This window comes from Lissotriton helveticus, chromosome 2_1 (assembly GCF_964261635.1).
Source record: "Lissotriton helveticus chromosome 2_1, aLisHel1.1, whole genome shotgun sequence".
NCBI classification, from domain to species: Eukaryota; Metazoa; Chordata; class Amphibia; order Caudata; family Salamandridae; genus Lissotriton; species Lissotriton helveticus.
In genome coordinates, this window is record NC_136059.1 from 1,519,308,260 (window position 1) to 1,519,334,643 (window position 26,384).

The following is a 26,384-nucleotide window of genomic DNA, read 5'->3' on the forward strand; positions in this document are numbered from 1 at the left end:
TGCATCACTTACACCACACTAGAAGCATGTCTACCCATGGAGAGTCTGCAGAGACTCCCCTAGTGGCTAGTGACCCTCCACAGGTCCTTTCCAGATATGCAGCTCTCAGTTTCCAGGAGATGAGACAATTGTGTACCTCCAGGAAATTGAAACAGGGTTCTAACCCTACCACTCCTTTTCTGTTAGGTCTCTTAGAGACATATGATGCTAGAAAAGCTACTCATACAGATGGGAGCATGCCCGCCTTAGAAGGTACCCTTGGTGATCCTGACCTCTCTGAAACTGAGGAAGTAGAGGAAGAGGAGGATGAAGAGGTTCTTTCTGAGGATGAGGCAGACAATGATCCTGAGCTAGTCAGCAGACTTATTAGGGCCAACGTAGACCTACATAGGGAAGGATCTGGGGGACCCCTAGTACTGACCCTAAGCAGGCCTAACTTTGGAATTAGAAGAGATAGGTCTCATTCTAGGGACTCCAATAGATCTGTGCACTCTCATGCCTCTCCCCAGAGGAGAATGACTTCCCCTCAGAGGAGAGAACATGAAGCAAGGATGAAACAAGCTAATCTAAGGATCCAGAGGGAAGAACTTGCCCTTGCCAAGGAGAAGCTTGCCTTTGCTAGAGAGCAACAGTTGAGTGGGGTAGTCCCCACTGGTGGCAGCAATATCCCCAAGGATAAAGACAGGAGTTTTGATACTAGACACCTGAGTAAAATAGTGCCCCCCTTTAAACAAGGGGATGACATCCACAAATGGATGACTGCTTTGGAGAGGGCCTGCACTGTCCAGTGCATCCCCCAGAGTCAGTGGGCAGCTATATTGTGGCTCTCCTTTGAAGGTAAAGGTAGAGATAAGCTCCTCACTACTAGAGCTGAGGATGCTAACAATTACCAAGTCCTGAAGAATACACTGATTGATGGGTTTGGCTTAACAACTGAACAGTACAGGTTGCTGTTCAGAGACACCCAGAAAATTCAGTCTCAGGATTGGGCTGACTTTGTTGATTGTGCCACTAAGGCTTTTGAAGGCTGGTTACTGGGAAGTAAAGTTACTGATTACACAGGATTGTATAATCTAATTATTAGGGAACAAATCTTAAATAATTGTCAAAATCAGTTGTTGCATCAGCACCTTGTTGACTCAGATCTGACCTCTCCCCAAGAATTGGGAAAGAAGGCAGACAGATGGGTCAGGACAAGGGTCAAGCAGCAGAACCAGAACCAGGGTGGTGGCCAAAAGAAAGCAGACCCCAAGGGTAATGAGAACAAACAGACTGACCAGAAGTCTTCAACAGGGCCCCAACAATCTAAAGAGGGTGGGTCCCAGAATTCCCAGAATTCCCAAAAGAAGAAGAAGAATGGTCAGAGGAAACCATGGTGCCAATACTGTAAAAGTAATACTCACTGGTTTAGTGAGTGCACCAAGAAAGGCCCAACTCCTACCACTACTGCCCCTAAGGCATCTGCACCCCCTAGTACAGTTAGTAGTGGTAGTAATCCTCCCAAGGCTATAGTGGGGTTAACCCTGGGAACTGAGGCGGGTTCTGACTTAGTCAGGATACCTACTCAGGCTGTTCTTGTTTGTACTGGGGACATGGATATGACCCCTACAATAAGTCCCAGTACTCTGGGCAAGTACAGGCAGACGCCTTTAATCAATGGGAAAATGGCTCAGGCCTACAGGGACACTTATGCCAGTGTCACCATAGTGACACCAATATTTGTGGACCCTGACCAGGTAATACTAGGTTCAGACTACCTGGTGACCAATGCTAGCAATGCCACTACCTCCCATAGTATGGCACTTGTTAATTTCTCCTGGGGAGGGGTAAATGGCCTCAAAAGGGTTGTTGTTAGTTCAGACCTCCCAGTGGACTGTCTTTTGGGCAATGATTTGGAATCCTCCTTATGGTCAGATGTGGAGTATAGGACTCATGTGGAAATGTTAGGTTTATCAGCACATGTCCTTGCTGTGACTAGGTCACAGGCCAAGAAATGCCCAGCTGAACTAGTGCTGGATCCTGGAAGAATGGACCAGACACTACCCAAGAGAAAAAGCAGTAGGGGTAAGGTTGACCCTTCCCCCCTGCCTCAGGTGGAGGATCAGCTCTCTCAGGAGACTGACCCCAAGACCCCAGAAGGAACTGTCCTAGAAGAGCTTGAGCCTGAACAGGTTGAGTTTCTTGGGACAGGGGGACCTTCCAGGGCAGACTTGAGGCAGGCACAGTTAGACTGTTCCTCTCTTGAATCCCTCAGACAGCAGGCTGCTGCTGAGGCTGCAGGGAATGCTACAGGTGCCCATAAGGTATATTGGGACGATGGACTCCTATACTCTAAGGCAAGAGACCCAAAGCCTGGTGCTACCAGGAGGCTGGTCATCCCCTTGTCTCTGAGAGGTTTCCTTCTCACCTTAGCCCATGAAATTCCCCTTGCAGGTCACTTAGGCCAGAACAAGACTTGGGACAGGCTTGCCCCACACTTTCACTGGCCTCATATGTCTGAGGACACTAAAGAGTTTTGTCGCTCATGTGTCACCTGCCAAGCCAGTGGCAAATCAGGTGGCACCACAAAGGCCCCCCTTATACCACTACCTGTGGTGGGCGTTCCCTTTGAAAGAGTGGGGATTGACATTGTTGGACCAATGGACCCCCCAACAGCATCTGGGCACAGATTTATACTTGTGGTAGTGTATCATGCCACCAGGTATCCTGAAGCTATTCCCCTTAGGACCACTACAGCTCCTGTGGTGGCTAGGGCCCTGGTTGGAGTTTTCTCCAGAGTGGGGTTTCCTAAGGAGGTTGTCTCTGACAGAGGTGCAAACTTCATGTCAGGATACTTGACTGCTATGTGGAAGGAGTGTGGTGTAAATTACAAATTCACCACACCCTATCACCCACAATGCAATGGGCTTGTTGAAAGATTCAACAAGACCCTCAAAGGGATGATAAAAGGGTTACCTGAGAAGCTTAGGCGAAGATGGGACATCCTTTTACCCTGCCTTCTGTTTGCTTACAGAGAGGTCCCACAGAAGGGGGTTGGTTACAGCCCTTTTGAGCTTTTGTTTGGACATCCTGTAAGAGGACCCCTATGTCTTGTGAAGGAAGGATGGGAGTTACCTCTCAAAAAGCCTAAACTTGACATAGTGGACTATGTACTTGGTCTCCGCTCCAGGATGGCAGAGTACATGGAGAAGGCATCTAAAAACCTGGAGGCCAGCCATGAACTTCAAAAAGCTTGGCATGACCAAAAGGCTGTCCTAACTGTTTAACATGCAGGACAGAAGGTGTGGGTGTTGGAGCCAGTGGCCCCAACAGCTCTCCAAGACAAATGGCCTGGACCCTACATCATCATTGAGCAAAAGGGAGAAGTCACCTACTTGGTGGACATGGGAACTCCCAGGAGCCCTCACAGAGTACTTCATGTGAATAGGCTCAAAGCATTTGTTGACAGGGAGGACATGGGCTTGCTCATGGCCACAGATTAGGGACAGGAGGAAGAGAGTGACCCTCTCCCAGACCTGCTCACTCAGAACCCTGATGATGGGTCAGTAGATGGTGTAGTCTTTTCTGACAGCCTCTCTGAGCATCAACAAAAGGATTGTAAGCAAGTCCTTCAATCCTTCAGACAAATGTTTTCTCTGACCCCCAGTCAGACAAACTGGTGCACACATGAGGTGGACACTGGAGACAGTCTGCCTATAAAGAGTAAAATCTACAGGCAACCTGACCACGTCAGGGACTGCATAAAAACTGAAGTACAAAAGATGTTGGAATTGGGAGTCATTGAACCCTCAGAGAGCCCTTGGGCTAGTCCTGTAGTTCTAGTGCCTAAACCTCACACCCAGGATGGTAAGAGAGAGATGAGGTTTTGTGTATACTACAGGGGTCTCAATGCTGTCACTAAGACAGATGCCCATCCAATACCCAGGGCAGATGAACTGATTGATAAGTTGGCTTCTGCAACTTTCTTAAGTACATTTGACCTAACAGCTGGTTATTGACAAACCAGGTTAGCTGAGGATGCCAAGGCAAGACAGCAATTTCTACCCCAGGAGGTCATTACCAATTTGCGGTGATGCCCTTTGGTTTGAAAAATGCCCCTGCCACTTTTCAAAGGTTGGTGAACCAAGTTCTCACTGGGTTGGATGACTTTTGTGCAGCATATCTAGATGATATTGCTGTCTTTAGCTCCACCTGGGAGGATCACCTGATCCACCTAAGGAAAGTTTTAGAGGCCCTGCAAAAGGCAGGCCTCACTATCAAGGCTACTAAGTGCCAGATAGGGCAGAGTCAAGTTGTATACTAGGGCCACCTTGTAGGTGAAGTTCAACCTCTGGAGAGCAAGATACAGACCATAAAGGACTGGGCTCCTCCAAACACCCAGACACAGGTCAGAGCTTTCTTGGGCCTGTCTGGTTATTATAGGATATTTGTCAGAAATTATGGAACCATTGTCACTCCACTTAATGACCTGACAAGTAAGAAAATGCCAAAGAAAGTTCAGTGGACAGTTAGCTGTCAGAAGGCATTCGATGACCTACAGCAGGCCATGTGCACTGCACCTATTCTCAAGAGTCCAGACTACTCCAAGCCTTTCATTGTCCAAACAGATGCTTCTGAGTTGGGTGTGGGAGCTGTTCTATCTCAGCTGAATATTGATGGTCATGACCAGCCCATTGCTTTTATAAGTAGAAGGCTGACCCCTAGAGAGAAACGTTGGTCAGCTATTGAGAGGGAGGCCTTTGCTGTGGTTTGGGCCCTGAAGAAGTTGAGGCCATACTTGTTTGGTACTCACTTCAAGATTCAGACCGACCATAAGCCCCTCTTATGGCTAAATCAAATGAAGGGTGAAAGCCCCAAACTTCTTAGGTGGTCCATTTCCCTACAGGGGATGGACTTTACAGTGGAGCACCGCCCAGGAACTGACCATGGTAATGCAGATGGTCTCTCCAGGTACTTCCACTTAGAACAAGAAGACTCACCTGGTCAAGGTTAGTTTAATGTCCCTAAGTTTGGGGGGGGGGGGGTTATGTAGGAGAGTGGGGTCTGCAATCCCATGGCCACCCCAGATTTTTGCTTTTTGCTTCACTGATTTACGACTTTCCCTGGCTGTGGGCCTGCTAATCAGACCCACAGCCTAGCTGTTCTCTCTCTAAATTGACAAGCATGTACCTTAGGTGCATTTACCAATTGGTACTGGGCCACCTTATCAGTCCCTGTACAGTATACCTTAGGTATCCAGGGCATAGGTGTACCCAGGGCCTACCAGGGGCTGCAGCATGTATTATGCCACCCCTGGCTGGCCACCCAAATCTGACACAACTGGCTGCAAGACAGCTGGGGCAAGGTGGTGTAATCACCCTTTGCTGTAGATATAGTATTCCTATATCTAACCCTAAAATGGACACATATATTCCTATCAGTCACTCCTATGGCAGGCCTTATCAATCCTGAAGGCAGAGTGCTTGGAATTATGTGAGATGGTGCTCTAGCATGAGCTGAGCCCGTTTGCAGCTTGCGGAACCAAGTCCTTATAGCTGTTCCATGATAAAGCTATACCATATACTCTTAAGTGCATTATGAACCTCGCGGTCAAATGCTAACTTTGGCATAGCATTATCAAAACATGTCGAGTAAGGTGTCATACGAATTGGAATACTAACCCCTCGCCAATTCTGGCGACGGGGTTAGCATTCCACCCTTCTAGAGGGGCACGACATGTATGTAACTGTGAACCCCGGTTAAAGTTAACTCGAGCCTCAGCATCACAAAATGGATGCTGCCACCACAGACACAAGTCTGACCTCCTGCTGCTGGGAGTCCTTCCAGCAAGAGAGGCTCAGACAAAGGGTTTCCTGCCTTGGGAGGTGCTAGCACCACCCCAGACAGGATTTTGTGTATTAGGTAGGCCAAGGCTGAAAGGAATGAGACATGCCTGGGGCACACAAGGTGCCCTGTGCATACACCGGTTCCAACCAGTTGCTGGGGCACTCCAGCCCCAGCTCTGGCGGGAAACCGGACAAAGGATAGGGGGTGTAGCCACCCCCCTTCCTGGTCCCACCCAGGGGAGGGACCTAGTCGTAGTGCAGCCCCCTTTAGCTGAATAACGGTAGGAGCTGGTCCCATCCTCAGTTAGATTAATCTTGACAACTTCCACGAAGAAACTCTTGACCTTCGACCTCCTGAACATCAGAAGACTGAAGAATCTCCCCTATGGTCAGGGAGTGACCATCCTGCTTCGCAGGCACCATCAAGCTCCTGTGCGGTTTGCTGTAAAGTCCTTCCAGCCCGGAATCCGACCATCCAGCTCGACAAGACCCGGACCTCCAGACCCCTCTGACCTCTACCCACATCCACAGCACAGCTGGGACCCGTGGGTGCAACGAGCAACGTGGAGACGGCCATCTTGAAGAAACCTGCACAGCGCTTCCAGCACGACCCAGAGAGTTCCTCGAGTGAGTGCATTTGGGACTGAGAAGCCCCACACCGACGCAGCTCCTGCTCCAAAGACCAGCCCCCCAGCATCCCCGTGATCTGCGTGGGGCCCCTTTTGCTTGGTTGCTGCTTTCCTGTTGTCTGGTCACTTGCCGGCTGGCTCGTGACCTCTGAGACGACGACCCGAAGATTTCAACACTGCTAGTCGGGTCCCCCAGACTGGCCCTTGCTTCCTTGCAAAAGAGAAGCACCCCGGACCCTCCTGGTCCACACCAGACGCCATCTTTGTTCCACCGCGTGGCTTGCATTAGCCAAGGCCTGTTGTCCAGATCGACGATCCGACACCGCCAACAGCAGCAGGCTACGTGGGACAGCTCGTGCCTCCAGCCTGGTCGTGAAGAACAGCTCCTGGTCCGCGCAGCTGCAGAGAGAAGCGACCCTTCCTCCACCTGAACGCGGCGACAGCATCTGGTTCCCTCCTGGTTCCAGCACCGGCACTGGCTAGTGACCAAGACTCTGTCCCCTTCCCTTTCAGGACTTACTTCTTCCCAGTTCCATCCTTGGAACCACCAGACTCCTCCATCTGGCTGCCTGCCAGCAACTCTTTGTTTCAGGCATCACCGGGATCAACGCAGCAAACCTGACACCACTTCAGCCCTATGCACCCGCAGCCTGTGGGTTAGGTAACTAAAGCTTCTGGGTGCTGAAGTCAGTGTTCACTATCCTAGTGTCCAGGTCCACTGTTGTTTTCCCTTCATCCAGCCGGGTTCGTCCGGAATCCGTAACTTTCTAAATTGTAAGATCCATAGACGTTGGTACGCATCCCGCGTGAGAGTTCCCACTCTGCACGTGAGTCCTGTGGGCCTCCTGCTCCGTACTTACCTAGTTCGTAGTGTAGTCCCACCGATCCTCCAGCCTCTGGATCTCCTTACAGTACTTTCCTTCCTCGCATTCCATTGTTTTGAGTATATGGTTTGTCGTGCCCCTAAGGCACTCGTGTAAATATTGTGCGAACTCGTATTTCTTTTGTAGTATTGTCATGTGCTTAGCCCTCTGACCTCATAAAGAGTTCAGAGGTGTATGTTAGTTAATAAATATCCTTTTATTTTCATAACAACCTGTGTGGTGTCCTTTCATCTGGTATTCAAGGGGTTATATTGTGGTAAAACAGCTGGCTTCACATGCCAAAAGAGTTTAGCCTAAGACTGCTTTTGTCCACGCTACTAGGATAGCTGGTCTATAAGGTTGACTTACAACCAATCACCATAAGGGGTTGTTTGGACTGATACAGGGTGATCACTAGAATTAGTGAACATCATATATCAGGCCAACTTCTCACAGATACCTCCTATACTAAACAGTAAAGGATCCAATCCTTGAGAATTTGATCCTTGCTGATCCTGTTAAATATGAAATTTGCAAATATATCATATCATAGCAGCTCCATATATTTTATGTAAAGTGCATCATAGAGCAGCAACAAATATTTCCCTTATACCTTATTTAAAATGGAAAAAAACTAGTTTAGTGCAAACAGCGAAAAGTTGACAACAATTGTACATATATATTTTCTGCAAGTGAAAAAAATACAAAGATAGAAAAGACATAAGAACTTGGAGCTTTAAAAAAAGTATAAGAAAACGAATTTAATGCTTAGCAAACCATACTAGGGGTCTAATTAAGAAAATGTTAAATATATTCATAAAATTCCTAAAAAATTAAAAAAGTTTTGCGCATACTGTTTCATTTTTTGGACAGAACAAAAATTCTCTAGCAGACGAAACATTTTTGATGCCAGTCGGGACGAAGCCATTTAAATCGAGATGCAGTCAAAGCCGGACATACAAACAAGATATGATCGAGGTTCTGAATATCCTGATTACAAAAATTTCAGTTTTTTTCCACCTTCCCCATTAGGTGACCAATTTACAGTTCGATCATTTAATGGTGAAAGGTTCATACGGCAAAGAGTAGTCCATCTGCGAATACCGTGGCTTAAGTTCCAGGAGAGGTACTTCTGAGGAACTCTCGGGGAAGCATTCTTGACTATTGTTTCCAGTCTGGCCCTTTTTCTGCAAATGCTAACATCTCTCTGATAGCTAATTAAGCCACTTGAAATCTTTAAAAAAGGTTTTAATTCCATGGTAGATAAGGATAGCACAAAATCCTCTTGCTCATTAAAATGTTGCAGTGCCAAGAAGAAATCGCTAAAAAAAGAGTATTTATACATTTGTCCTGCAAAAATTTCCTGTCGCATAAAACTCCTCAAAAAAGAAGTCTCACTGTTCTTTAGGTGATAACACCAAGGTATTACCCTTGCTAAACCTTATAAAAAAGAGATTACCAAGCCAAATTCTAGCCTACTGGGGTCTATTGGGACAAGTGTATTAAAGTTACATAGTTTACAAAAGATTTGGCTTTTGTTCTTATCCAAGAAGCTCCATTCACTTACGGGTATGGATTTAATTGCGTATAACAAGGTAGGAGGAATTTTAGTTTTAAAAACTAAAAGCAAATGCAAGAAATGTCTTCGACCCAAAGCACTATAAAATAGGCATGGGCCCTTTGCGTGCCTTGTTGCTTTAGAAGAGCTATGTTCAATATGGGGACTGATCCATGTACTACTTCAAATAACTTTCCCCAGATAAAGGTAAGAATCTGCAATCTCCAATTTTTTGGGACCAAACTCCAATTAAAATTACAAACTGTTCTATTTTTTCCTCGTTTCATAACCAAAACCTTACTTTTAGAAACATTTATTTTCAAAAATTGTGCAGATGTATACTGCTGTAATCGTAACAATTTTATATTTAATCCGATAGGGGTCAGGTGCATAATTACGATATCGTCTGCGTACATAAGCCTAGGAAAAGAGCGGCCACCTATCTGTGGCGCGTCCCTTTCCGGTAAGGAAATACAATCCGGTAGATCTCTAACATATAAAGAAAACAGTAGAGGTGCTAATAGACAAATTTGCTTCAAACCGTTTTCCGGAGTGATTACAGAAGATAGGCCCTGAGTTCCCCCCATTAATACTTGGCACCATGTTTGTGAGTATAGAACATTAACTAAGGATAACAGAGTTGAAGGCACCCCCATTTTATATAACTTTTTACCTTATCGAAAGCAGTAGAAAAGTCTATAAATGTTACATAGATATTTGTCCTGCGAAAGACCGTATATTTCTCTTCAATTTGTTTAAAAAAACAGATATTGTCTAAGGTAGAATGTTTTTTGCTAAACCCTGCTTGCTCAATGGGGAGGATTTTCTCCTCTACTACCCAATCAGTGAGATTCTCAAGAGTACAGCGGGCAAAAATGTTCCCAACTGCGTCCAATAAGGCTATTTGTCGGTAGTTACTTGGAAGATGTCTTTCGCCCTTTGTATATAGCGGAATTAAGATGCTACTGGACCATGACAAGGGGGTCCACCCATAACGATAGCAATATTCAAATAGAGGGGTAAGATATGTTGCCCATAATATTGGCTCTTTTTTATAATTGACATGGGGATTTCATCTGGGCCCCTGAAGCTCTCATTTTCTTAATCAGACTAACAACTTCCTCCTTAGTAGGAACCTTATTGTAAACTGGCATTTTTGGGGAGTTTATTCGAAAGAGGTCGGGCTAAAGGGAATTTGAATTCGCTGAATAAAGTTCTACTAAGTGGGATTTCCATTCTTCTTCATTTATTGAAATGGGAAGAGATTTAATTCTAGTACCACAACTTTCCGCAATTATTTCCCAGTAGCATTTTGAATTATTTTTGGAAGCAGCTTCTTTTAGTTGAAACCATTCAAAATCTTCCTTTTTTGTTTTAAGGAGCGTTTTTTCCGTTGTCTTTTCCTCTTTAATAAACGTATTAGTCTATTTCGTTCAGGGGAATAATTCAAAAATTGAGCACTCACTAAATTGTTTAAATCCTTATGTATTTGAAGTAATGGGTTAAGACCTGATCTCTGTTTAATTATTGGGTAGAAAGATTTAAAAAGACATAACCATACTGTTTATACTATGACTATAAGATTCTAGCAAATTATTTTGGGGGTGATCTAAATATTCTGTTACTCTAAGCTGCTTATCACCTATTATAATGGTTAAAGACTCTTTTAATTTGTTGGAAGCTACCGCTTTATCCTTAAAATTCCAAGAGCTCATCCCAGCACGGGACAACTCAGTTTTTAAACTAATCACCGTATGGTCTCTAAATTGATTTTCTGTAATTTCCATATTTGATAATCTATAAAAAAAATCAGCCGAGGAAATTACAGAATCAGTAATAGAGCCGCCCTTCGGACCCGTGTGTGTATTTTTCGCTGGGATATCTTTTCCTAGTCTCCCATTGACTACTAATACTGCCAAATTTCTTAAGCCTTTTAATAAAATTGTTCCTCCTTTATCAGTTCGACTATGATTTGGGAATTGTGCAGGCGGTTTATTTAATGCTTCATCCTTATCAGAATTAGCAAAAAGCCCCAGAATTTGGGTAGAAACTTTAGTATTCAGGTCTCCAACCAACGTTAGGTTCTTGCATTCTGTGTTTTCGAAGATAGACGAGACGAAGGCAAGGAAATCTTTTAATAAATGTGTATTAGATGAGCCTGGTGGAATGTATGCATTCACGATTAAAAGGGACTCAGAATTAACAAAATATTCCATGGTCTCAAGCATAATTGCCTGAAATAGATTAGAGGAGTGTGGGATTGTTTTATAAGACCATTTATGGCTTGATCTAAGCAAAATGGCGATGCCTCCTTTCGCATGTTCCCTGCTCACCAGAGACGCAGGGCGGCTCAGCAGATGATAGTCTTCCATGTACCAATACATAATAATCCAGGACTCTTGAATACATATTATATCGGCGTTCTGTTCCTTCAAGAACATCCATTTGTTTTTACTTATGCTTAAGCCGGCTGCGTTCCAGGAGACAAATTTAGGGCCCTTGCTAGGAAGAGTTCCCAAACCTTAGGCCTACTGAACTATTTGTATTCAGGGCCCCAGTCACCCAACTCCATTTCTTGTTTTCTTCGTCTACAGATAGTACTCTACCAATCTCTTCCTCTGGTTGGAGTGAAACTCTCCTTCCATCCTTACAGTGAGATCTGCAATATCATTTCTCTTTCCAAATGGTGAGCATCTAGAGACGAGGTCTTTTATGGTGGGAAGCTGTCTAATAATGGACTCTTTTTCAAGGGCTTTCTCCTCATTGGGGACCAGGACATCGATACCACAGCACCGTAGTTTATCAGAATTTGAGATAATTAAATGGGACGTCACCTTAGACTCAAATGTCACTCTGGCACCCCCAAGATTGCCATATTTTAAAACTTGAACCAAAGCCAAATCACTACTCTGGATAATTTTTAAATCAAATATTTCAGCAAAACAACTCAATAAATAAGACCTGTTCATATATAGCTCATGGTAAAAAATAAATACAAAATCCAACGAAAGGGGGCAGAAGGCTGAGTGCTAACATAATAATCTCCCTTAGAGAGTTTTTTAGGATTATAAATCACATCACTGCCAATAGCGGATTAAAATAATACATCGTCAGGATTCAAACTACATTTTGCACTGCAGTACTTTGATCTGTGGAAGTAGCTTCTTGTGACCAATTTTGCAGTACTGAAGTTCTGCTGAAGTGGGTTATAGTCCATTGGTGAGATTTCCACTTGAACTTCTACACTCTTCTGATCTTTTACAACAGCGATCGGAGGCAAGGATAGCTTTATATTAAGGTACAAACGGATTGGTTTGGCCCTTTTCTACTAGCGGATTTTCCTTAATTTTTTAAGGTCTTCTCTTGTGGTGAAATATGATCAGATTTTGTTTCCTTCGTGGTGAGTTGATCACTTTCATTTATCCCTGTTTTAAAAAAAAAATTGGATAGACTTTACGTTCTATGTTAACTTTGTCCTTTCCTGTAATCGGGAGAGGTGCGTTAACAGGGGGTGACATAAAAGACACAGGCTAAAAAAATTGTTGTAGCGAAAAGAACTGGGAATCATCAAACAAGTCCACACTTTCCTCAACGTTCTGTTTTGAATAACCAAGGGACATGTCCACCTGAGTACCAAAGTCTCAATAGTTCGGAGAGCTTGTTTGAGTAGATTTCATTAGGTTCAAATTAGATACCTGTGGATATAGAGAAGGGGTCTTTGAACAAAATGTTGATTTAGCAGATGAAGGAAGGGAAGCCTTACTGATTGGCTGTATGTGGTCTGAAAATATGGATTTAGTCAATGACAAAAGTGAGTCCAAGATATAGTCAGAATTGTTCACGGATCTTTCCATAAGAGCTAAGATAGAAGATAAAACTCTATCCAGACAAAACAAGGATTACGACATCAATATTTTATCATCAAACTCCTTAATTGTGGGGTCAGAAACCAAATGCAAATCATGAGTGTTTGAAGCTATTGAGTCTATTGAATCCGCTCCGCTAGGCGTGCTACTGAAAAGTCGCATTTTAATGGGAGAACCAGGAAGATGAACTTGAGCTTTTGGAAGATGGGCGATATCAAAAGTACATGGCTTAGATAATTGTGAAGCCCCCAAGGAGTGATTTAAATTAATATTTAAGTCAGGAAGTGTAAAATCCTCCAATATAAGGTCATCCACTCTAGACTCAGAACATAAATCAATAATGGACGGAGACACGCTATTTTTAGTACAGTGAATAGTAAAGATTTCACGCAAAGGGCCTTCCATTCTGATTTCAGGACTTACTGCATCTCTTACCCCAACCATTCTATTTCCAGGAGAAGAAACTGTAGATAGAGATGTAGATTCCACTGTTCCTTCAACCTTTTGGGGTAGAGATTCAGACTTAGACTCCATATTTGCCTCCTTATTTTGGTTTATCTCTTTTTTTTGAGAAATTGGTGGAAATGGCATTAAATCCTTTTAGAGTATTTATCTGAACTGATTTATTCCTCAGAGGGTTGGCTTTGTTTTTTTACAAGCTCTTATAAATACCAATTTCCCTGATCGTAGTTTTTTTGTGGTCATAATTCTAGATAGAACTCAAATTAAATCTTAGGAAAAGGGTAAAGCTTCAACAAACTTCAGCTTCGAGTGTCTAAGGGCACTATGGCAACGACTTGTAACAGCTGTTGGCTGTAGAGATGTATAGTGGTGAGACTTCTACGACTGGGAGCTGTAGGACTGTATAGCGATGAAACTGCTACCCTGTAGATTCAACCAGGATTATACCTCCAAGAGAGGAAGAGCAGGGCACACTAGCGAGCCGCGAGGTGCGCCTGTTAGACCTGGCATCATTGGTGTGAGTCTCCCTTCCATTTTTTCTGATTGCCTCCTCTGTTTTGATATGTTTTTGCTGGTTATATGCTTTGGGCACTGTGCCACTGCTATTCTGCTATTCGGTGCCACAGTGCAAGTGCTCCCTATGTTAAATTAATGTACTAATTAGTGATTCCATGATTGGGTTATTTGATTTACCTGTCAGCCCCTAGTACAGTGCACCATGTGTGCCCAGGGCTTGTAAATCAAATGCTGCTGGTGGACTTGCAGCACTGGTTGTGCCACCCACAGAAGCAGCTTGTAAAGTGTGTCTCAGGCCTGCTATTGCAAGGCCTGTGTGCAGACTGTGACTGCCATGTCGACTTGGCAAGGGCGCCCAGTTGTCAGTCCCTAAACCTTCCCTTTGCTTCATATTAGACACCCCTATGGTAGGCCCATTGGCAAGGTACATTGTAAGTATAAGGTAGGACATACGCTGATGTGTGTAGCATGTCCTAATAGTGAATTACTGCCATTTTCGTTTTTCACTATTGCAAGGCTACCTGTTCTCCATATGATAGAATGGGCAGTCAGATTATTACATTCTTATAATCCTAACTGACTCAGGGAACATGGTAGAAATTCGAATTTAATATGCCTGAACTCAGAATGATACAATACATATTTTAGTAAAGTTGGTTTTAATATTCTGTGTTTAAAAATACCACTTTTAGAAAGTAGGTATTTTCTTGCCTAACTGTCCAGACCTGCCTCTGCTAGGTTGTGTATTCCTTGTCTGGGTTTGTGAGTGTCAGGGCTGGGGGACTCCAAGAGACAGGCTGGGGCAGCCCAGTGGTGAATAGAGAGATCTGCATCTAGGTGGGAGGGAGGAGTTGCACCTGGGACCCGAATAGGGCTGGGCCATCCCACTACAATGCTGGATCCACCTCCTGTGGCTTGTCTGATGTCTCTGCCCTACACAGTGAAAGGAAGGAAGGAGTCATGTAAACAAAATACTCAGGAACTGGTTTGTACTAGGCAGAGGCCTCTCTGCCTTCAGAGAACAAAGGAGTTTGGGGTATACATATTGGGACCCAGTCCCAAGCACTTTAGATCACTTCTGGAACAAGAAACCTTTTGCCAAGGAGAAGAACCAAGGAAGCTGCAGGAGTCTTACTGCCCCTCTGCCAGTGTGCTGTTTGCTGGGTTGGCCTGCAGTGGTTGCTTCATTGCCAAGGAAAGGAGAAGGAACTTTTTAGGGACTTTCATCATCTACAGAATATTCTCCAAGGGCTTGAACTGTGCTTGCCTCCTGCTGAAGTCTCAGGGACAAAATACTTCATCTCCAGCTCCCCTCTGAATTTCCTTGCTGGGAATTCCATCTACAGACATTTGCGTGTCGCTGGGAGCTGGAAGCGAGACGCATCGAGAGGAAGCGTGTCGCTGCCGCAGCTGAAATCGTCGCACCGCCCGAGAAGCGTGCCGCCACCGCATCTCCCAGAAACTGTGTCTTCGTGAAAGCTGCCTGCTGTCGCATCACCAGAGAAGCGTGACGCCATCGAGTCGCCATCGCATCACCGGAGAAGCGGGTCGCAGGGCCTGTCGCGGCTCCAAAGTACAGTGCAATAGCTGTGTGACTGTTTTTGTGCTGGCTGCACCTGTTGCTGGCACACTCGCCTTTTGCTACTGCCACTTACCGCAGGCGCAGAGGATCAACAGGCTCCTGCAGCGCCTCACGTCTTCTCCCTGCTGCTATGGCAAAAACAAAGACACGGAAACTGGAACTCTACAGGACTGCCACCGCCCTCTTCACAGGCTCCACGGGCCCTCCGAGAGACCCAGCCTCACAACGCCTCACAACACCCACAGCGACAGCAGCACCTGCAGTCACCAGCCGCGCCCAGTATAAGCCACTATAACTTACTGGGCCACGAGGAAGGCTGCTAATCGGAACCTAGAGTGCAAGCAGTTGTTTTATAAATTAATTACAAAGTACACAGCCATCCAGTCTTTCAGCAAAAATTTGTATTTCAGATGGAGAATATCTACAAAATAGAGCAGAATGTTTTATAATGCTGAGGGCTTTGGCAAGTTTGTGCCACATATTTGTGGTCACCATTTTAACTTCTTGACTGTATACTTAGGTTGAAGGGGTTAATGTACATGAGGAGATAGAGAGAGTGCACATCACGGGAAGTCTGTCCATGCCTGTAGTTCAAAGGTGCAGTCAATGTTTTTGGACTTTCTGAGGCTCATTGTTGGGGAGGTTTCACTTCGAGTAGGTTCAGCCTGTTACAAGTGCCTGTGCAGGAAGTGAAGAGTGTAAGAACTCCCTCTGTCCCTCCACACCTGTCTAAATCATTTCATTTTATTTTGCCAGTACTCCATAAAATCAGTACATTTTTTTCATGTAGATAAAGGTGCCAGTGCCCACACCTTTGTCTGCTGGTGGCCATAGGGGACTTGACTGCTGCCTGAAGTGTGGTATTCGTACACATAATTTATAGAATTCCCTTAACAGCACTTTAATTTTGGAATTCCCTTTAATTGTGTCTAGGAGCTTTGTTTGTTTGTTGGATACATTTTCTATGTATCTCTACTGGCCGTAGTTTCATCTTCTCTTTCCAGACCCTTTTTCGCTGTGGCTGGGCGGGACTGTAAAAGGAATTCAGTTTCAGTGTCTCCATTTTGGGCCACAATAACAATAGACTTTCCACATTTCCCTCATTCAAGTTCCCCACTTTCAGGTCAGGGTGGGAAATTTGATTTGAGAGAATCCATGTGTGCACCTGACTGGATCTCTATTGCATTGTCTCCTCTCCAGGTGCATGTCCAAGTTCCATATTTGAAGGTTTAGTGCATCCCTAGTTGGAAATCAGCTGATCCTAAGTTAAGTCTTAAAAAGCAGTGAGAAACCACATGAAAATCTATTCGGGGGCAAAAATGCCAAGCAAGCAGCATTTTCCTGCCAGGGGGGGGGGGGTGGTTTAGCCATCATTTATAGGGACATTTTTAAATGTTCAATTAGGGAGCTCCCTGATATTAAAGGAGCTGAGAGCTTGAACTTCTGTATACAAGTACATGACACCTTTACTTTTCCAGGAGCACTGTTGTATCGCCCTCCCGGCCAACCTACACAGTTTCTTGCCAGCGTTGGGGAAGTGCTAAGTGACTTGATTCTCAGATACACCAATTTTACTATTATTGGAGATCTGAATCTTCATTTGGATGACCCCAATGATTATTATGCTTCCAATTTCAAAGAAACTCTGCAGGTTCTGGGACTATTGCTCAGGACGTCAGGAGCAACTCACAAGGCGGGGCATTCCCTGGATTGTATTGGCTCCAATTTAAAGTTGATGATGGTAAACGATCCTTTACCATAGACTTGGACGGACCACTATTTCATTGAATTTAACATTGAAATTAAAGGGAACAAGATGATGGCAAAGGAAGTAGCGAATAAAGGGAAAACCCTCCCTAGTTGGGGAAAAATTATGGAACATCTAGATCTTCGTAGTTGGGCCAAGGAGAGCGTACTGGCTCTCTCAGGGAACACCACCTTAGACTACCAGAGGTTTGAAAGTTGGATGACAAACATTGGCAATAAAATCAGAAACCCGGATAGAGCTAGAGGTTGTATAAGAAAAAGGCGATCCTCCGCCCCTTGGTTCCAGGACAAATTAAAAGAACAATTGACTGAAGTCAAACTCTTAGAGCGTAAATGGCGACGAAGCTATGAGAATGATGCCAAGGAAACATTTAAGAATGCTAGGAGATCATACCATGCCTCCATTAAAGAGGCACACATCAAGTATTTTACTTCCCGCATCGAAGCATCCAACAACAAACAAAAATACGTTTTTAAAATTGTTAACAGCTTCACTAAGCCTAAAATCCTAAACCAAGAGATTCCCCCGTCTCAGACCTTATGTAACGACATTGCCAACTATTTTACCCAGAAAATAGATACACTTACAAAAGATTTTCCCCAAGTCGAGGAAGAAGTGTCCTGAAAGGAACTGTTATGAATCTTCTCCATCCCAGATGGGAAAGCTTTGGTCATATCAGTCTAGAAGATTCTTTGCAGGGTATTGCTGCTCTTAAGTCAGGATCCCCTTTTGACCCCTGTCCCCCTACATTGCTTAAATCTATAATACAGGAGGTCAATCCGTGCATTAATTCCATCATCAATTCGTCCCTTCAATCAGGGGAGATTCCCCCAAAATAGAAGGTGGCGGCAGTTAGACCATTACAGAAAAAGATGCTACAGGACCTTACAACTTTGTCCAACTTACGCCCTATCTCTCTTCTTCCTGCCATTTGCAAGATTACAGAATCCTGTGTCAACACACAACTGATGACATTCCTTGAAGAAAACGAAATTCTGCATCCCTGTCAAGCAGGTTTCAGAACCCATCATTCCACCGAAACTGCACTCTTGTCATCTGCTGAAACCATTCGTGCTGCACTGGATCAGGGCAAGCTGGCTGTCCTGATCCTATTAGATCTTTCTGCAGCTTTCGACACGGTATCCCATGCTATCCTTTTACATCGCCTTGCCAATGCAGGCATAGCAGGAACCGTGCTCGAATGGTTTAAAAACGATCTAGCGCACAGGCGCCAGATCGTTATGATGGGCGATTTTTGTTCGGAAGAAACAATTATAAAATCAGGGGTGCCGCAGGGCTCCAGTCTGAGCCCCACTTTATTTAATCTTTACATGGTCCCCCTACTAAAATTAATTTCTTCCTTTAACATCAATACTATCGCCTATGCTGATGACACTCAGCTTGTTCTGACCCTTGATAAGAATCAATCTAATGCAGAACTGACACTGAAAGAATCCCTATCAGCAACTTTTAAATGGATGACACAAAATCATCTGAAATGTAATTCGGCAAAAACAGAGATTGTGCCGTTTGGTCCGAACAACGATTTTTCCCCACAAGACTGGTGGCCTGAAAAGGTAGAGGCTCCCCCTAAGACTATCAATGTAGCTCGTAACCTGGGCATTAAGTTTGACAATACTTTGTCATTCAACCAGCAAGCCAAAGAAGTAGCAGGGATATGCTTTGGTATTATCAGGAGTCTTAGAATTTTTTTTTATCTTCTCCCCCTGAGTGCCAGACGTACCGTTGCGGTAGCTTTAATAACATCCAGGTTGGATTATTGCAACAGTCTGTACGCAGGGCTAAATAAAGCAGCCCAGCACAGACTTCAAGTGGTCCAACATGCAGCCGCTAGGCTGGTCCTTGGACTGCCTAGAAAATCCTCGGCTTCCGCAGCTCTGGATGCCCTGCATTGGCTTCCAGTACATAAGCGCATCCTGTTTAAGGTTCTCACCATCACACACAGAGCCTTCCACCATCAAGGCCCACTGTACTTGCGCAAGTACTTCAGACAATATCATCCGTCATGGGCTCTTAGATCTGCCACTGCAAACTTGCTCCATGTCCCCAGGTTTAAAAGGACGATAAGAGGTGGCAAATCCATAGCCGTGATTGGCGCGAGAGCATGGAATAACTTACCTCCATCCCTGCGTCAATCTGTTACAGAGCATAAATTCAGAAATTTATTAAAAACATGGATCTACTCCCAATCAGACTCTGGATGCATGGCGCTTCTCTAATTCTCTCTGCAGACAGGTAGTTTAGCCAAAATACACTGCTGCCAATTAACTACCAGGAATCTAAGCGCCAAGATACTCCTTGGAGTGGTAGTGCGCTCTATAAGTGCCTTTTCACTTCACATTTCACTTCTTTTAGTTAATGTCTCTTTGGTCCCACAAACGTGTGGATTCTTGTTGGTCCTGACCAGTCTCTGCAGAAGAAGTTAGAATACTATTGAACTGCTCTGTCACTTCCCCGAAGGCAGCTGGGCTACTTACCCTTGGCCATAGTTCCCGTGTGAAATGGCCCATGAATGGCATATAAATGCATCTCTGCATATGAGAACAGGAAAAGGGACTACGGTAACCCACTGCCCCCTAAGAACGGTCCATGCCATTACTTCTACAATGACAATACAAACCAGGTGCCCTCCACCTTGACAGAACCCTACCCCTATCTCAGATAGTTCCCCCGCCCTTCTGTTTGCAGGACCTAGGGCGCATTTTCATACAGAGACTTTGAGAATGAAAAGTCTAATACTCATCTGTTCTCTCTTTTAAAATAACAGGTTATCAGATTGTCAATCCGGATACTTTGCTCAAGATTTATAAAGGGAAAGAGGCATGCGTTGAAGATTCCCTTGATCCAGAGAGAACAGACATTAACGATGCCATCCTGTGTAAGTAGGACTTTTAAAATTGTTTGCATGCCTGTAAGCTTGCTACTCAATAATAGAACTAGATTGTTATTCTTTATTTAATTAAGTGCAACTAACTTTCACATTTGCATTCAAACAATTTTTGGATCTTTCAGCAAAGGATAATTTACAGTTTGTGCACTCTCTTTTCCCTAGCAGTATGACCATTTTTAGGACATTGTCCTAATATAACCTCCTATTGTGGTTATTTGGGGTGAAGCTGCAAGGCTGGTGCCTACAATAGCCGCCTTGAAACACCACATGCCCTGTGCTTTGAAACTTTGCAGAAAGCATTTTTCTATATTTCACCAACTGTTGAACAGTTTTATATCCATCTTACAAATCAGGTTATTCCATTCCCATCATTAATTGTACCTAAGCCAGCATTGATTTTTCCCCCCAATATAATTTCCTCTAATTTATGTGTTAGTCTTTAAAAAATATGTAAACTCAGTCTCCCGTAGGATTCTTGTCCCTTCCATAATTTGGTATCCTGGAAAAGCTTTTTTCTTAAAAGTTATTGATTCTATGTGTGGTCTGTCTTCATCCAGAAAATCTTCGTCAGGCATAGAATGTAAAAAGATGCCACATTGTGTGGTAATTTTCCTTCTGGTAACCATTATCCCTAAACAGAGGATATTTTTATATTGTGCCTGCCAGAAGTTATGCCATGAGTTTAAGGTTTGAGGTGCAGTGTGTCTTTTATAAGTACTTCATTTAGACTTTCTTGATTTAAAATACATGATGTCAGCCACAGCTTTGGGCCTTTAAGCATTCAGTTTCCAGTTGGGGTTTTGTATATTACTTTTCACATAATGGAGAGTGAGTGAGAAGTGCCTTGGGGTACTGATAATTTGACTGAGGTAGACTTTAAATTTGTTCAGAAACAAAGTCTTCCTGTGATTTTCGCACTGGTTTGAGGAAGACTAATGTATTGTTCAGTGATGAAATATATCAGAGAGTTGCCACCTAGTTCTTTTTATTGATTGGTGTGGAGCATTGTGTAGGGATGCATGCACAGCAGCACATTGCTGTTTGTTTTGTTCTTTTTGGGTGTGCATTGTCCAATACACAGTTTGAGATTACTTGTGTATTGTGGCATCTTATCCTAAAAAGTGGCTTTGTTGCCATTCTAGGTGTATGTGAGCATGGTAAGATTAGATTGGTCCCATTGGTTTAGCGAGATGTGCTAGTATAACCTGAACTGCTATTGAGTTGGCAAATATTTAGTGTACATGTGTAGCTTGGTGCTGTGTTAACCACATGATGGTGCCAGCTTTGGTGTTCATTGTTTACTTTTAGTGTAGGGTGAGGTGGGTGAATAATTTGATTTTGATACACCATTGGGATGGCAGAGGCCTACCTGTTATGTTTATGTTGTACAAATGATGGGGCCGGTTGTTAACTAACTACTGTTATTGTAGGGTAATGTGTGAGAATAGCTTGATCTGAATGTGCTATTAAGATCCCAAATGGATTTTCCCAATTCACGTCCTTATATAGGTACAATTCACGTTGCCCTTATTTAGGCATAGAAATCAAGCCCTTATTTAGGCATAGCCCTGCCACCCAAATACAGGCATGGCTACTTCCATCCCTTCACCAAACGTCACAACGATTTCTTGGAAAACCAGCGTAAGCCGTTAGGGACTTCCCCTTGCTTGAATATTGATTTCTCCAAGAACTCAGTTAGTTTTACAATGAACATCGATTCCTATGGGGTTCATTCATGACGTTCATATGCCCGACTTTACGTCAAACATGGCATTCCTTCACTTGCTATGGCAAAGCACAGTGGTTCGGAGCAGTTCGATGACCTACTTGCCCGACGCAGCTCGCTACAGCAAGTGCCGAAGGAAGCCGACTCTCCAGCTGACGCACTGATCAGGAAGCTGCCCTCCTCTGCTTAGAAATCCAGCTCCAGTGTTTCTGACTCCCCTTGCGGGGTGTTGGGAAATCCAGTCCAGAGACAGAGATACCAGACCTCCTAGACCTCCTTCATTCTAGGGTATGGAGTTGATTAGAACCTAGAGAAACCTTTGGTAGATTCTTGGCAAAAAACTAAACCTATCTAAAGACCATACTTACTCCTTCCCTCGTACTAGACCTAGGTTCGGTACATTGGGGTAGGCGTATTTTAGAAGCACCAGTTGAGTATTTTAGTCTGTTATTTATGTATGTATTTTTATATGGCTTAGAAACCATACAATGCTATTACAGTATTATTTTATAATACTATTCTCGCTGTACGCATTATACTTTGCATTCTGTCTAGCGATTGTAGCAGTTCACCTCTCTTGCATGAGAAAGAAGACTGTTCAATAAACCTTTTATTGAAAACGCCTGTCTCACCATTTCTCTGCAACTCTGTAGAAACAAAGCATGCACGATTGACTGAGTAAAATAGTTATCTATTGTTTTTACGACTGTGAAGATATTTTCCAGTCCTAGGGAAACAAAGTTGCCATGTTTATGCGGTTGTCAGACACTAATCCCTTCTCGTGAATTCGAGAACGTTTTAAGTGACCTCTGAGCTAGCTGGCACTCACAATTAGGTTTAGTATATTTTTCATAGAGACCTACTGACATAAGTCCCACGTCAAATCTATAGGATATATTATTCCAATGCGTAGAGCCTATTGGGAATATAAGAACTACACTACATGGCGCCTAACGTTTGGTAAGGCACTAATTTAACGCTAGATACTAAAGTAACTCAGTAGTGCTTTTCTCAGAGACTCCTTTTTCCGTAATACTCCAATAGACGTCTGGAGTGGGTAAAAGGATAATATCCGCCATAGCTGAGTAGGACGAAAATCCTATGTATTAGCTTTTTGGTTTGTTCAGCGTTGAAGGACACAGTGTTCCAAAATATTGTGCACCTTATCTTTGTTTCCTTGAAACTTGCTGTGCAAACTTTCAGTCAACAAAATGCCGGATAACGGCAACAACACTGAGAACGGTGGAGCTGTGGCTGATCCAGCAGCTTTTGACACAACAGGTTTCCAAGAAATCGACAATGATGCTATAAGCATTCCTACAAATTTAGGGAAAACCATCACTATAAAACTTATAAAAAATGGCCTAACATCGAGAGGTGGTAGGGTAGTTTTTGTGATAGAGGCACATGAATATCATTAGACAGAGGTATTCTATTCATGGATAGTCTTCCCTGAAGCAAATCCAGTAACACATGTGTTTCACTTCTACAAAGAAGATGAACCACCAACGAAATACATTCCTTTAGAGGATATAGAAGTTCCACAAACTTACCAGGAGCATGCGCTCTGGTTTAAAGGCGCCATAAAACATATAAATCACATTACCAGGCTCGGTCCACTAGGTAGACCTGGAGCAATATGGCCGGTTTTAGCCAGCTATACTCCACATCCTGAAATGAATGAAATGACAGATGTGGAACTACGAGCTCAACTCAAAGAGCTAATCAAAATCTATAGACAATTGGTACAATATGTCATGCAGACTCTTACAGTCCAACCAGCAATAATGATTCCACAACATCCCCCCCACCAGGGGAACTCAATTAAGATTACACCACAGACTCTACATTCGGTCGTCGGTAAATTACCCGCAAAACGGAAACAAATTCCATTCTGGATAGCTCAAAAAATTACTCAAATCGAGGCAGTATTTCCTAATACTACCCCTCATGAAAAACAGTGTTTTGTTAACAATCTGTTTACCCATGGGGATCGCACCACATCTGGAGGACTGTGACACTTGGGGTACAGTCTTTGCTGCAATTTACACTAAAACACATGGTGTTCCGTCTATGGCGGTAATACCAGATGTCCTGAAACAAATTCTAAATAAATACGGGGCAGAGCCTGCTTTAAATCTAGGTTTGAAATTACTGAAAGATTTCAAACAAGTCTCAACAATAATATTAGCTAATATTAAAGGTGAAGCAGCATCCGTGGCGATCCTCCAAAAGTTAAGGGAATTTGATGTAACTGAGCAACCACAAGAACTGGCCAGAATAATTGAAAAATCCTATGAAGAATTAGGCAGAGACAGCTTCGGAAGGAAACCAGTTAAACCCCAACTGTCAGAAAGTCCTGAAAAGGTCTTTACTAAAAACACTCCTACTCCTATTAAAAAGAATTAGGAAAATAGCAAACAAACTTCTAAAGAGAGGCGTTCTCAATCCCGAGGTAGGTCTCCTCAAAAGGAGCCCTCTGAAAAGAGGTATATCCTCAGGAATAGGGATAATTTGAAAAAACCTGATAGATATCAAGATACTGATACACGTTCCTCTCGTACCTTTCAGACTTCGTCACAGAAATCCGAAAGAAGAGGACAGCCAGAACACAAGGAAGAACGAGTGAAGTCCAAAGATGATCAACACGTTCAGACAAACAAGAAACCTCAATTCACCAAAAAGAAAGTAGTAGTTCTAAAAATAAGACATGCCGAGGATCTTGAGGACACAACTCAAGAACGGGGAATGGGCTCAGGCAATGTTGGACAGCGCAGCGGAAGTCACCATAGCTCGCAAGAACTTCAAGGATCATCTGGAGACAGTGGGCTTGAATGAATTCATTCACGTTAAAACTGCAAATACCAGGGTTAGTTCTCCACATAAGTTATGTGAAATAACACTCCTGATGGAGGGAGACATACCTAGAAAGATAAGAGCACTGTTTTGGGAGCGACTCTCTAAGGGTTATGACATTCTTCTTGCTGAACAAGACTGGCCACCACAATTTGTCAGGGAGTGCCCACATGGCGAATACATCATTATGCCAGCCTTCTCCAACCACATTCCAATTCATTTAAAATATACCTATGCCAGGAAATTGGCAGTAGCCCAGGCTCTTGCTGTATTATATAAAAATCATGTAGGATAGAATGAGGATTCTCCTCAACATAAAATCCAGTTGAAAAATCAACCAACTGCACAAAGGCAGTACCCAGTTAAGCAAGAAGTGAATGAAAAACAGGTCAGGGAGATATTAGATCAACTTGAATACCAAGGGGTGATTGAAACAGCTCGTCAATGAACAATCCTTTGTTTCCTGTCTCCAAACCAGACAATACATATTGTCTAGTATTGGATTACAGACATTTAAACTCTTGTTGCAAAACATTTGCAGTACAAAATGCACACAGTGCAGCATTAACCCCTTCGACGCTGATGACGAGCTGGGCTCGTCATGAGGTAGCCTCCTGCTACGCTGATGACGAGCCCAGCTCGTCACGTATAGTGCGCTTTCGCAAATCTCAGCGTACGGGCAGAATTCCGCCCGCACGCATGCGGTTAATGAAATAACTTTGTGCGTAAAAAATATAAAACCACATTAGATATTTCGAATGGTTTCTTCTGTCAAAACATTGCACCAGAAATTATGGGGACACAGCGTCACTTCTGTCGTCTCCCTCAGGGATTAAAGAATATTCCTGGGTTATTCTCAATGAGACTAACAAAGTTACTACAAACTTATGATGATGCAGCATTATCATATGTGGATGACATCTATCTAACAGACGATGACTTGGATAGGCACTTAAACAGGGTGAACACCATTATACTTGGATTCGCATCAGAAGGGTACAAATTCAATTAAAAAAAATATAGAATTGCACATTTAAACGTCCTCTTTCTAGGTTATGAACTTCCAAGTGAAGGCAAAAGCCTGGCAGCCAACTTTCTAGAGAAATGTGGGCTGCTCCAACCTCCAAAAACGCTGTAAAACTTAGTCAATTCTAGGTTACCTGAATTTTGGAAGAACTTACATTCTAAACTATGCAGAAAGGGTTAAACCTCTCTACGAACAGACATATTAGCAACTAAACATTTGCAAACACGCGTAAACATACGCAACTTAGTGATCCGAATCATTCCAGGACTATGCGGATTCACAGACTTAACTTTTAACGAACGAAGGTGAAAAAGTACCAATAGCTTACAAATCACACTTGTACACACAAGCAGAAATGAAATTCACTTCAACAGAAAAAAATCTGACAGCTGTTCAAATTGCAGTAGCAAAAGAAAGAGCCCTCGCACAGGGTAAACTCATTATGGTTGTTACACCTGTACCTGTACCTGCCTTAGAGGCAGTGACAAAAGCGAGCATTCCAAATGCTAAAACTTTACATCCAAGATGGATGTAATGGGTTAATTCTCTTGCTGCAAAAGATGTTGAATGCGTTTTTGACCCATATTTGAAAACAAACAAGCATTTCTACAATACGAACAAGAATGTCCTCTGCCTACTGAAATTCTGCCTCTAGAGCAGTATGAATGTATAATTTATACTGACGGATCGGCTCAACCTGCTACGGGGGGGTAAACAAGCCTATAGTGTGGCATGCGCGATCGTTAAAGGTCGTTGGCGCGATGGCAAATTCCGACCAATGGTCACTAAAACGCA

General features: G+C 43.5%; 1 protein-coding gene across 5 annotated transcripts in view; it reads left to right on the plus strand.

Annotated features, from left to right (window-relative positions):
• LOC144818747 (uncharacterized) overlaps positions 1 to 26,384 on the plus strand; it is a 289,911-nt gene that overhangs the window by 152,221 nt on the left and 111,306 nt on the right. For all 5 annotated transcript variants that reach the window (XM_078676453.1, XM_078676450.1, XM_078676452.1 and 2 more), the window contains one exon: positions 19,858 to 19,968. In XM_078676453.1, coding sequence (XP_078532579.1) covers positions 19,858 to 19,968 — 111 coding nt within the window. The remainder of the gene's footprint in view (positions 1 to 19,857; positions 19,969 to 26,384) is intronic.